At 34.3% G+C, this 14,320-nt stretch overlaps 2 protein-coding genes across 4 annotated transcripts in view; both read right to left on the bottom strand.

Annotated features, from left to right (window-relative positions):
• Positions 1–14,320, bottom strand: part of waslb (WASP like actin nucleation promoting factor b) — a 75,581-nt gene that overhangs the window by 43,293 nt on the left and 17,968 nt on the right. Inside the window, exons 1-2 of one of the 3 annotated variants that reach the window (XM_073945807.1) lie at positions 4,164–4,215; positions 2,959–2,988 (exon numbers count right to left, since the gene is read on the bottom strand). The gene's annotated coding sequence lies outside the window, so the exon portion shown is untranslated. Of the gene's footprint in view, positions 1–2,958; positions 4,996–14,320 lie in introns of those variants that run through there. The other 2 variants (XM_073945809.1, XM_021474971.3) reach the window with 2 other exon arrangements.
• tmem229a (transmembrane protein 229A) lies at positions 9,123–11,316 on the bottom strand. Its single transcript, XM_001334696.6, has one exon. The coding sequence runs from the start codon at positions 11,156–11,158 to the stop codon at positions 10,232–10,234; it is 927 nt and encodes a 308-aa protein (XP_001334732.2). The 5' UTR covers positions 11,159–11,316; the 3' UTR covers positions 9,123–10,231.

Below are 14,320 nucleotides of genomic sequence, written 5' to 3'. Positions count from 1 at the left end.
TTTGTTAAATAATATTAATAATAATAATAATAATAATAATAATAATAATAATAATAATAATAATGAATAATGATAATAATATTATTAATAATAAAATAATACAATTATTTTATAATAATAATAGTAATAATAATAATAATAATAATAACCATACAATTTTTTTAATAATAATAATAATAATAATAATGAACAATGATAATAATAATATTAATAATAATAATACAATTATTTAATAATAATAATATTACAATTATTTAATAATAATAATAATAATAATAATAATAATAATAACTATAATAATTCTATAAACATTTTTACAGCTTAATTTCAACTCCCATTTCTATTATTTAAATAAACATATAGACATACAATTAGAGTAATCATAAAAAATATCGGAAACAATTGCAGGATTTGTTTTTTAACAGCGTGTTGAAATTGCTGACTTTGAGAAATGAAAAATTGGGAGTAATGTGCATATAAACAAAATAAACCCAATCCTAATTTTCCTTAAAATAGCAATACTTTACAGATGAAAAAACCAAAAACAACAAAACATTTATGGCATTATTATTTTCACCTACTTTTTCAAGTGCCTTGTACTTTGTTTTTGTGTATAAAGCATGATTAATTGCATCCATAATGAATGCTCTGACAACATATGTGTGTGCATTATATTAAACTATTTACTTTCATAGCTATTTTGTATATTGATATATAATTTGAATCATATACAAATACATTTTATATTTAAATATAAATAAATATTATCTCAAATATATGCATATACATGTGTGCATTTATACTGTATATACATAATAAATGTACACACTACACACACCATTAGGTCAAAACAAACGTTTACTTTGGATGCGATTATTTTGGATACTTGAGTTGCTGTTGACTTTCATAATTCATCATCATTTGAACGCTCTTTGACTGCCTGCACTCATCAAACTATCTTCTTTTCTATCTTCTTTTCACAGAAGAAAGAAGCTCATACTAGTCGCAAACTGGTTGTAACTGATGCCAGAATATTCATTTCTGTGACAACAAAACCCAGCAGCACCATCAACACATCACAGTTCCTTTTACTGTATCATGTTGTGGCGAGTCAGCCTGAAAGAAGAGAAAAAAAAAGCCAAAGCTGCAGCTGCACGAGACCCTGCGTTCGACACTTTGAATATCGTTTGACTATTGAAATAAAAATGTAAATATTGTGTGTGTGTGTGTGTGTGCCGAGAGTGAGAACTGCTTATTGGCACCCCGGAGAAACACTTCCTGAAAGCCATTCATTCCACACACACACACTGATTACAAAAACTTGAGGTTGTTTCTAAACAGATTACTAATGATTCGCAAGGGAATGAATGGATCCATGCGCACTGCTCATTACTGAAACAGCAGATGTTTTCTTCCAAGTGCTTAAACTTAGGGTGAAAGAAAGGCAGCAGGGGTATTTAGTAAAGCCCAGTTAAACACTAAAGCAGATTAGAGTCTATGCTTTATCCTTTACTTAAGACAACGTCCTTATGGTGATCTTAAATAGTACCATGCATCCATTGCTTTATGAAGAAATGTAACTGAAAAACATTATTCATTGAATTTACAAAACTTTTCTTAAGGTTATTTATGTATTTAGGGATATTTCGGCTTGAAAATATTAACTTAAAATAACTTTAACTCATCTAAGTTGAACTAAACTAAATTACCTTTTCATTATTTTGATTACTTTGAGTTCCTGAACCTTATTCTTCTTCAATTATCATGAAATAACTAAGTATAATTTTATTTTTTGTGTATCTATTCAACTACGCTGTAAAAAACCCAGGGTTCCACACGATTTATTCCAACACAATCTTACGGCAATTCGTACACTGTAAAAAAATTGCTGTGATTTCAACGGTAAAAAACTGTAAAAATGCTACAGTACAAATCCGTTACCTGGTTAACGGTATATTTCCTTAATATATACGCCGAATAACCGTAAATTGACTTTCCCAGAATTCCCTGCATGGCACATAACTTTTTATGCATTTGGTTGACATTAATATGGATCTTTTTAGTTGTTTTCCCATCAGTTATGTACATTAGAGATTTATGTTACATCTAATGTTGATAAACAATGTTTATTTCATGACTTTAATTTTATGCGTGTTACCATACTGGTGTTTAGTAGCTGTGTGAATGACACTGAGCACCTTCTATATGCTGATAGTCTTTTCTGCTTGTGGGAAATGTTGATTATGATGAGCATTGGCTCATTATGTAACTTCATCATCACCACCTGCATGTGGGTGTGCTAACGTGTCTAACTTTGTAACAAAAGATGTGTAGATGTTGATCATTCAAAATACAGACATATTACCTCGATAAATTATTAAAATACGGTAATTTACCGTAAAAATGAAATTTTTTTACCGTATGTTATTTTTTACCGTAATGCCGTTTTTTTACCGTAAATTTTACAGATTTATTTTTTACAGTGTAACGTTTTCATTTAGTGGCTAATTCGTACAAATTTGTACGATCTAATTCGTACATTTTAGTACGATTTGCTCATCCCCCAATGACGGTTGGGTTTAGAGGTGGGGTTAGGTGCCACGCCTCCTTTTTAAAATCGTACAATTTCTTACGACTGAACTCGTACGAATTTGTACGAATTAGCCACTAAACTGCCAAAACGTAAAATATTTACGTTTTCTCGTGAGATCAGGCTATTTATTCATGTTGTCCCAACACAAATCCATCAAGCTAACATAACATAAATTTAGGTGGATTGCACATAAGAAGAATTGAAGAATTATGCCGTCAACTATTCAAAATCTCGAGAATTGTGTTGTTCTAGCTAATTTTAAAATAAGTAGTTTGAACAACTCCCACATTCTGGTCGACTCTGTTACATTATGAAAAGGCATGTGGCAATCTGTAAAGTGCTGATTGTAAAAGCATTTGACTTACAAGTGATGTCACTTCCTCTTGCGGGAAACTCTGGAAAGCATTATGCATGTCATTATTATTCTGTCATTAATTCCAACAAAATGTTTAGGATACAGCAGAGATGCCCAAACTCTGTCCTGGAGTGCCGGTGTCCTGCAAAACTTAGTTTAGTAATCAAACACACCTGGGCTACCTAATCAAGCTCTTACTAGGCTTTCTAGAAACATCCGTGCAGGTGTGTTGAGGCATGTTGGAGCTAAAATCTGCAAGACACCGGCCCTCCAGGACTGAGTTTGGGCATCCCTGGAATACACCAATAGTAGACTCGATATATGTCAACTCTGCTACTGTGTTATATCAACAAATTTCTCATTCAATATCATGATGAAAAACCACATACAATTATATTAAAGACATGCCTTGAGATATTTGGTTTGAGGTTAGCATCTTGAGCCAGCATAAAATGATGGAAAATGTCAACTTTGTTAGTGTTAGTGGTTGAAAAGGTAACAGAAATAAATGTTTCCTATTTAAACAGTTTGCATTATTTTACGTAATTAATGCATGCTTTAAATTATACATTTGTTGCATGTTATTCTAGATCTAGGAAGTGTTAAGCTTTTGTTTACTATCTTTAATTCATGGTTCAGTAGTTTTTTATTGGTTGTTTTATTATCTTGTTTTGATTTTGTAATTGAAACTGGCTATAAAGTTTGGTCCCACTTTATATTAAGTGGCCTTAACTAATATGTACTTACAGAAGACTTCATAGTTTGTTACAATGTACTTATTGTGTAAATACATGTATTTACTGTGTACTTATGCTTGAATAAATACCTGTATGTAACTACACCTGTAACTAACTTCAGTAGTTACATTTGTAAATACACTGTTGACCATCCCTTACACCTTAACCCACCCTTAAACCTACCCATGCCACCAAACCTGTTCATAACCCAACCCCTATCCCAACTTAAGAGCACCCCAAGTGTACTCAGATACATTTTTAACACGGTAAGTACATTGTATTTATACTTTAATACAAGTACATAGTAGTTCAGGACACTTAATATAAAGTGGGACCTAAAGTTTAAAGACTTTAGCAAACATCTCTCTAAAAAAATAACTTATAACTTGTAAGACTTTGTTTTGGGTTGTTTAGATGGCAGAAATTCAAAATGTACATGCACTTTAAAAGAATAAATAGTAGAGTAGAGCAGACTTACTGTTCATATCAGTGTGTTTAGTGATGAGGAAGAGCTGAAATCCGCATATGGTAATGAGTGTTTGATTACTGACCAATCAGAGCAGAGTAGAGCCATCTGACCAGCCATAACAGACTAGGCCATCTGACCAATCACAGCAATATAGGGTCATCTGACCACTCAGAGCAGAGTATGATCATTTGAAGCAGAGTAGGAACATTTGACCAATCAGAGCCCATCTGACAATTCAGAGTAGGGTCAACTGACCAATCAGAGAAGAGTAGACTCTCAGTCTGGATACTACAGTAAGAATACTGAAGTGTTTGGATCTTGATTAAAGGTAAATCTACTGTAAGTACTGCACTCAATGAGCTAATTTAAACAAATGAAATGTAGTTATGTTCAACTTAATTTGTTTAAATGCAGCAAATATAAACTGTTTGCAACTACCTACCTTAAAAACAATTAGTAAATCCCTTTAATCATCTAATTTTCAGTGTGTAGGAGACCAATAAAACAGTATAACGGCACGCTTTGGTCAGCATATAGATATAATTAGCATTCATTTGATCATCTCTTCTAGTGGATCGAGTCTTAAGAGACAACAATCACTTGAGACGTGTGTATGTAAACCAGCCTGTTTTGTTTCTTGACGTCAGATGTGGAAAGTAAGCAGGTCCCTTCAGCGTGACAGCCAAATCTCTCTTGCGTGGACCAGAGCATCGAGAGCAGTCACCATAACAACACTCAGATACACCACACACACACACACACATTATACTTCATCTCTTTAATTTGTTCAGTGTGATGACGAGTGCATAGTCTGAGACAAACAAAAAGATGTGCTACAAATTGAAAACTTAATAAATAAAGACTCAATTAAGGGATAGTTCACCCAAAAATGTACAATTCTGTCATCGTTTACTTATTCATTCATTTATTTTCCTTCGGCTTAGTCTTATTTATGAGGGGTCGCCACAGCGGAATGAACCGCCAACTATTCTATGTTTTTAGCCCAATTGTTTCAATCTTATTTGAGTTCCTTCCTTCTGTTCAACACAAACGAAGACATTTTGAAGAATGCTAGTAACACCCACTGGCTTCCATAGTAAACTTGATTTCTTCTAAGGAATTTAATGTGTTCAAGCAACCAGCATTCTTCAAAATATCTCCTCTATGTGGTTTTCTAGTAAAACCACACAAGGAGAAGAGATCATTTTTGGTTGAGCTATCCCTTTAAAGTGATCTAGCCGTTTGGGTAAGTGCGTAAACAAACGTGACATGATAACAATCATCACCAACCCATTCCTGCGATTACATAAAGTATTTTCCTCTTAAATCCAGAGGGAAACAAAAACAGTACATTTGAGAAGCTGCCGAGAGCCTTTACATCAAGAAAGTGAGCACATGCATGAAGACACTTTTGTTCACAGTACACAATGTCATTCTTAGAAAGCATATCTATTCCTCTCCGAGTTTTGAGGCTGAAGATTTATAATTCTAAGCTTTGGCAGTTTCTCTTTTGGAAAATGAATCTTTCACAAAGAGTTAAAAAAAGCAGGAGTTCAAAAGTTCGGAATAATTCAATATTTCTGCATTAAATAGACAGCAATGCTGTGAATAATTATCATAACTTGAAATAACTCGATGGTTAGCAATGTCGTCTCACAGCAAGAAGGTCACTGGTTCGAGTTCTAGCTGGGCCAGTTGGCATTTCTCTGTGGAGTTTGCATGTTCTCCCCGTGTTGGTGTGGGTTTCCTCCGGGTGCTCCGGTTTCCCCCACAGTCCAAACACATGCGCTGTAGGTGAATTTGATTGTGGTGTATGAGTGTAAGAGTAAATAGGAGAGTGTATGGGTGATTCCCACTATTAGGTTGCAGCTGGAAGGGCATCTGCTGCTTAAAACATAGCTGAAATAGCTGTGGCAACCTCTGAGATAAAGACTAACCGTACGTTCACACCGAAAGCGGCGAGAGCGTCTAAACTCGCTACATTGATCTCGTATTTAAAGGAGCCGTTGCAGCATATCAGTTACATTCCTGCATAAAACATGTTTCTAGCTTGAAAATGTTGCGCACTTCTTATCAAATTCATATAACAATGGAAGATTAAGTTGCGTCTGGTGTGGCTTTGCTTTATTTATTCAATATGTGTCCATATGTCTGAAATATCCTGAAGCAGCTATACTGTTTAGTACTGTCAAGTCGCGTGAGTTTCCCGCTTGTTTGAGATAAATTTATATAACTTTAATGAACATCAGTAACTCGCCAGTAACTTATTTAATGCATGTTCCTTTGAAAACATTGTAAATCCGACGACCACAATCATCAAACCCTTGGGAACAACTGTGGTCGGAACCAAAGTTCACAGTTCTGTGTTCTCTGAACTTCTATCAAGCGGTGGACTTCTTCATTCTGATTGGTTGCCGCCGAACCGCGTCATAGCTCATTACCATAAAGTTGACTTGATTTCAACTCTCCTCTACTCTTATCCCCGCCCGGCTCTCATTGAAAATGAATGACTTCCGGCTACTTTGACGCTCTCGCCGCTTTCGGTGTGAACGTACGCTAAGCCTAATTTATATCACAAGATTCAGCAATATTAATCAGAATCTTCAATGTTCATCTGAAGTCACTTGGTCCTTTGGAAATCATTCATTTATTCATTTTCCTTTGGTTTAGTCCCTTATTCATCAGGAGTTACCACAGTGGAATGAACCGCCAACTATTGTAGCATATGTTTTACTCATACACTATTGGTTTATCCAACTCAACTACAGCACATGTGTTTGGAGTGTGAGGAAAACCAGAGCACCCGGAGGAAATCCACGAGGAGAACATGCATACTCCACACAGACATGCCAACTGGCACAGGACTCGAACCTGCGACCTTCGTGCCGTTAAGTGACAGTGCTATGCACTGAACTCATTCTAGTATGCTAATTAAGTGCTTGATTACGATCAATTATGATTGATAAGCATAACAGACTTCTCTTTCTCAAAAATACTCCCAACTTTTGACTTCCAGCCATTAACAGACTCGTATGAGGATCACAGTATAGTAATTCACAGTGCACGGTGCTCATAGGTTTGATAAAGATGAACTGTTTATAAAATATCAGTATATTTTGAGACAGAGTCATTCATAAATGCTTAGCTTTAGCTGCCGTAGAGATTCTAGTACCACGATCTAACAATAGTTCTTCGTTGCTCCTTGATTTTACAAAAGAAAGAATTGAGATATCTCTGAACTTGTTAATTTTAAAGGGATAGTTCACCCACAAATTTCAATCTGGTCATCATTTACTCACCCTTTACTTTTTTTTCCATGAGTCTCTTTTTTTTCCTGTTAAACACAAAAGAAGATACTTTGAAAAATGTTGCATACATGTAACCACTGACTTCCAGGTATTTGTTTTTCCTACTATGACAATAAGTGGATCTTTCGTTAGGGTATCTAGTGTTCATTTGTTAATTTTCCTTCGGATTAGTCCCTTATTTATTAAGGGTCGCCACAGGGGAATGAACCACCAACTATTCTAGCATATGTATTATGCAGTGGACTTCCATTATTTAGTGTTCAACAGAAAAAAAATGAAAGTTTGGATTCACTTGAGAGTAAATAGTGAGCAAATTTACATTTTTTGAGTGAACTACCCCTTTAATGCTTCAACAGAGATTGGATTACAGATGTCCAGCTGCCTAAAGCAATAATATGAAGGCACTCAGTTGCTCTCGTTCTGATAAAAGTTAAAGGAATTTCTCTGTAAAAAGTCACAGTTTATCTGAGATTCAGCTACAGTTACAGCGGCTCATTATCAGGGAGAATCAGACGCTGCTGTCTCGACATGCACAATCCCGACGCATGCAGTTACTCCATCATGCAGTAAAACAATCATCCAGACGCCCAATATTCAATAACCATCAATGCCCAGCGGTGTTATTTGTGTTAGTAATTTGTGAAATCCTGCTGTGTGTGTGTTTGTGCAATGGCAGTTCATAAGGTTCATTAGATTTAAAAGCACATTAACGGTGCTAAAGCAGCTACGCTCGTTTCTCTGAGGAAACACTTCTCTGAGGGTGAAACGCTGGTACAAGAATCCCCCTGAGATCCAGCAGTTCATGTTTTAAACCTCGGAGAACATTTGAATATGTTCGTATCCTGCACTTTTCTCTGATACCAAATGTTAGTGGTGTAAATTATTAATTGGTAACACTTCACTGATATTTTTGCATTAATAATTGTCGTTAAATGCATTGTAATGTATGCAGATTCTGTTGCATCAGAATTTGGGTAATTTAAAGCATCCTACTTTCTAAAATGAGACACAAGTTATAACTAGCAGTATCATTATTCATGAGTTCATACAATGCATTGTGTTTTAAAATACATTATCAATGGAATACGTTTTTTATAATACACTATGTATATAAAAGTAAAGTGTTACCGAGTTATGGCATATCATATGACGTAATAAATAATAATAATAATATATTAATAAAATTAATAATTATTCATCATATTATTACTCTATATATAATATTATATTCTATATATTATATTATTACTATATTACTATATATATGTATATATAGTCTTGTCTTTAATAAAAGAAAGAAATTCTTGAACTAAATGACCTTGGAAAATTTCCTTTTAGGGTGAACTATCCATTTAATGTCATTAATTTAGGTCCCCATTGTGACTTACCAATAGTATCTGGATGCAGCCTTTATGATGCAAGCTGAGATTGCATCTCTCAGCAACGCAAGTGGTAGGGATGGATGAGCCTATTAAAAAAGCATTGCATGCAGCTCAGTTTGCATATGCACTAGGTCTGCATCCAGACCCCTCTCCATATTACTCTATGTGCTGTGTGACACATTCAAATGACTGTATATGCAGTTGAAGTCAGAATTATGAGCCCCCCTGTTATTTTTCCCTCAATATCTGTTTAACAGAGAGAAGATTTTTTTCAACACATTTCTAAACATAATAGTTTTAATAACTCATTTCTAATAACCGCTTTATTTTATTTTCGCCATGGCAACAGTAAATAATATTTGACTAGATCTTTTTCAAGACACTTCTATACAGCTTAAAGTGACATTTAAAGGCTTAACTAGGTTAATTAGGGTAACTAGGCAGGTTAGGGTAATTAGCCAAGTTATTTACAATGATGGTTTGTTCTATAGACTATTGGAAAAATATAGCATGAAGGGGCTAATAATATTGACCTTAAAATGGATTTTAGAAAAATTAAAAACTGTTTTTATTCTAGCCGAAATGAAACAAATAAGACTTTCTCCAGAAGAAAAAATATTATCAGACATTCTGTGGAAATGTCCTTGCTCTGCATGTTAAACATCATTTGGAAAATATTTTAAAAAGACAAAAAAACAAAAACAAATAATTAAATAATAATAAATTAAAGGGGGGCTAATAATTCTGACTTCAATTGTATTTGTTTTTATGTTTTGTTCTATATCTCTATACAAACATTGACATTTAAAACTAAAAACGGAGTGACAACGAGCCCTATACACTCTCAAAAAATAAAGATGAGAGCTGTCACCAGCGCAGTACCTTTATAAAAGGACACTTTCGTACTTTTTGGATACTAAAATGTACACTTAATGTACTAATTTGTTCTGTGGAAATAGGCAATAAAAAGTGTACCATATCATACTGCACCGAACCGTCCTACTCTATGGAAAGGGGCCACTGGACTCAGATTTACTATTTTTTAAGCTAACTGGTTTCAAACAATTTATATGGGCTGAATTTAACCAAACAAATTAAATGTAGTAAAGTTCAACTTGATTTATTTGTTTAAATTCAACTCTATAATATTTATTTGCAACCACTTACCTTACAAAAAAACAGTAGATCCAATGAACCATTTTTTTTTTCAGAGTACCAGCAGTATACACCATTTCATGTTCAAAGATGTAAATATACTGCCCAAGTGACACCTATCTCTCTCTTTGTTTATTTTAGAGAGTGTTTCCATGTATGAAATATTCAAATGCCATTTTTTGTGCTGGTCCTGGGAGGTTATATTAAGAAAACCCCAACATCCGTGTTTTCTTCAAGCTTCCCTTTTGGCACCAGGCATCCATTGGCACCAACTCTTGCCATCATACACAATCCTGAGCAGAACATTCGACAAGACGTCCTGATACAGACTCAGGCAAACCCATCCTGGAAGATACATCAGCGTCACCAGTCCCATGAAATGAAAAGGATAGTGAGAATAGTCCCAGGAGCATGCTCCAAACCGCCTGAGAGTAAAGCCCCAGCTGAACTCCCATGTGTAGATGAAGCAGATGTATATGGGGAGGCGCCGAGAAATCCCCCATCCTCTTCTAAAGTGCAGAAAAAGGTAGAGCTTCTCCACTACAAAACTGCAGCTCCCATACATCAGGAACGACCAGAGGGACGTGTGCCCCCTCAGTTCTCCCTTCTCAAAGAGATTAAACACAGAAGTGAAGAGCACCTCATCCAGAAAGCCGTGCATGCCGAAAAAGACGAAGCGCATGACGCCGGGCACCGCGTTTAGGTGGGATTTCGCCGCGGTGTTTTGATAGTGCAGCCCCAGGAAGCGTTTATGGAAGAAATACGCGAAATATAAAGCGAGGATGTAATGCACTGTGAGCTGCGTGACGGAGACGGTGATGCTTTCGGTGCATGTCACCAGATTCCCGATTAAAATCTGCAGGCAGATGTAGAGGCACGGGTAGAAGACGAGGTGAAAGACGACAGGTCGCTCTTGGAAGCATCTTTTCTGCAGGTAGATCTTCTCCAAAGCGAGATGCGTAAAGGAGTGGACGACGCACAGATATGGAGAGGAGAATCCCAGCAGCTGGGGGTCACCGTGGTCCAGGAACCGGTGGATTGAGGACAGCAGGATGTCCAGCGTCACCCCGTGCATCCCGTAAAAATACATGCGCATCCACTGCGGTAAAGCAGTCGCATCGCGGGGTCTGTGGTTGTCCGCTCGTCTTGATCTCATCATTATCTCTCGTTATCAGACGCTCTCAGATGTAAATGCGTCTTTGTTGGATGCGCATTTTACGCCGTGGGTCGCCGGTGACTCGTTGCGCCCCAACGAAGCCCAAAATCTCCCCTGACCGCATTATTACTTGCACGAGCACTGGAAAGAGGAGGAATGGGAAGAGGAGAGGAGATTGCGGCGTAGTTATAGCAGTGACCGGCAGACGGCGCTGTCATACTCGTTAATACCATGCAAAGCGGAATGGTCTACAAAGTGCTACACTGTAAAAACGCATTGTTCCACACAATAACTTCATGATGTCCCAACACAAATCGATTAAGTTAACTCAACCGTTTTTACCCAAGTGGATTAAACGTAAAACAATTATGTTGTTCCAAAGAATGCGTACGAACTTTGTCAAACAAGCACAGTAGTTTAAACAAGCAGCAAAAGTCAGCACATCATCAGCACAATATTCTATTCTGTTCTGTTTTAGTATTCTATTCTATTCTATTCTATTCTATTCTATTCTATTCTATTCTATTCTATTCTATTCTATTCATTGCCATTTTTTATATTGTATTAACTGTAGATTTTGATTTTTGAAATTATTAAACATTGATATATACAGTTTTAGCATTTATACATTTTAAAATTAAATAATTTATATTGTACTTTACTATTTTATTATTGGCATTTTTGTTATATTGCAATATTTTAAATATTACATTAAAATAATCCTTCACAATTTTACCATATAGTATATGCGGCATGACAATTGATTAGTACATATTATTTTCAACTTATAGTATTTATTTAATAATACACACTTTAGGAACAAATATGAAGTTAATGTATTTTATTATAGTTGTCTACAAAATATTTATCTTACATCAACTCAATATTATTTTTTATTTATTTAATGTATTGTTACAATCACTTTACTGTTATATATTATATTGTGCAAGCATAAAAAATAATATGTTAACGTTATTTTAAAATATTACTTTTTATATATTAAACATCTTATTTATTATTATACATTAACTTAATCTAAGGGTTATAATATATTATATTACATTATATAAAACTATATTATATTATATTATATTTATATATGGTTCATTTAAAATATATTCTATTCATATAATTATATATATAAATGGTTACATATTTACTATTCTACATAATTGTTTTATTTTGTATTTGCTGTGCTTTTATATATAAAACATGAATAGACAAACTTTATATATAGAGCAAAATTGTACATAAAAATGAATAAAAATATATAAATAAAATACTTGCATTTAAAATAAATAAAAATTATAGGCATATATATATATATATATATATATATATATATATATATATATATATATATATATATATATATATATATATATATATATATATGTATATATATATATATATATATGGACTGAAATACAGATGTAAAATAACATGCAAGCAAAATCCTTTTCTACATTTTACTATATTAGTATTTTAAAAAAATATACAAAAATTGACTACATTACATGAAACATGCTTTAAAAAGTATGACATTAAACTATAATTTCTGTCTGCCATATTCGTTTCTCTTACCATGGAAACCACCCTTGGGTTTTACCCTGTGAAACTGCAGTAATATCTCTCTCTGGGACTAAACATTAGACAACGTAAAACTCAATTCCTCTGTCATTCCACACAGGGACATGATCCTCAGGGCTAAAGCTTTTTTTTTTTAAATTTATATTTAAAAGCGCTCTGCGCTCTAATTTATTGATCAGTCTGATAAAAGAAAGCTGTAATGTACTATAAATATTCATGTTGTCCCAACTTAAATGAATTAAGGTATTTAGTTTTGACCAATTTAAGTATATTGAACATAAAAAAAATAAATAATAACAAACACAATAAATTGTGTAGTTTCAGATTATTTCAAATGGGTAGTATAAACAAACAAATAAACAAATAAACAAACAAACAAAAACCAAACTTAAATAAATAAATAAGCAAATAAATAAATAAATAAAACAAGCAAACAAACAAATAAACAAACAAATAAATATATAAATATGAAGAGTTCAGATGCAAAAACCTTTAAATGTCATCTGAGATTTCCTTCAAAAACAACCTCTTATGTTTATGATCAGTTGTTTCACTTTACATGAAATGGGAATACCTTGTTCATTGACATAAAAGCAAAATGATTGAACCTGAGAATGTTTTAGATGTCAAAAAGAGGATTTTGCATTAAACTTTTCATATTTAGCGATGCATCTGTATTTATATAGCGTCCTTTCACTTTCAGTACCGGCTGTTTGCAGTATTTCTGTAAATTCAGAAGCAAATACAGCAGTCTGAGGTTTTGAGACTGTCCTGCGCGACTCCAATATCATATGTTATCTTTTTCTCGGAGGTGACAGATTAGCTCTAAGTATCCAGCCAGACACATCATTATCTGTGAGAGTTACAGGAATAACACACAACGGGACGTGGTCAGAGGTCTTCAGTGACTCTACAGAAAAAAAAAAAATCAACAAAATAATAATAATAAAGGGCCCAATGGTTTAAATGTAATAAAGTTCTGCTATTCTATTTAACAGAAAACTTATAATACAAGCAGCAACATTGTAAATGCTCAACGCCGCCACTAGATGGAAGCAAAGCGATATTTTAACTCATTCTGAATTCTCTCTCTTAATATAATAGTATTTGTTGCTGCAGCACTGCCTGTAGGAAAGAAAGCATAATTGTATGTGAACGGCAAATTATCGGCAAGCTGCTACATGACAGGGTCTTTCAGGACATTACAGCAGTGCTCAGAGCAATACAGCGCATTAATTTGTCCCAGCATGGCCACAGCATTTCAGATTAGCATCAAATGATCCTTCATTATCATTTTTATTCACCCCTTGGTACAGCTGGCTTAAAAAATGCTGCTATTAATACCACCAGGCGTCCCTTTGCCCTTTACTAATGTAAGCCTTTGGGGCGTTTGATTAGTATGTTCATTTACACTAATGTCACTGCTTCTGCTCCCTTTGTATAATTATGTTTTCCTCTATTCAAATATGTTCCGAGTTTAATCATATTTATGTAACGTCTAAGCTGCAAAATAACTAAAATGTACCCTTTTTTATTTCGAGTCATTATGCATGCCACTTAATTTCAGCCCACATA

The sequence above is a fragment of the Danio rerio genome, chromosome 4 (genome assembly GCF_049306965.1).
Source record: "Danio rerio strain Tuebingen ecotype United States chromosome 4, GRCz12tu, whole genome shotgun sequence".
NCBI lineage: Eukaryota > Metazoa > Chordata > Actinopteri > Cypriniformes > Danionidae > Danio > Danio rerio.
Note: the sequence above shows the minus strand (reverse complement) of the source record. Positions and strands in the feature narration are given on the sequence as shown.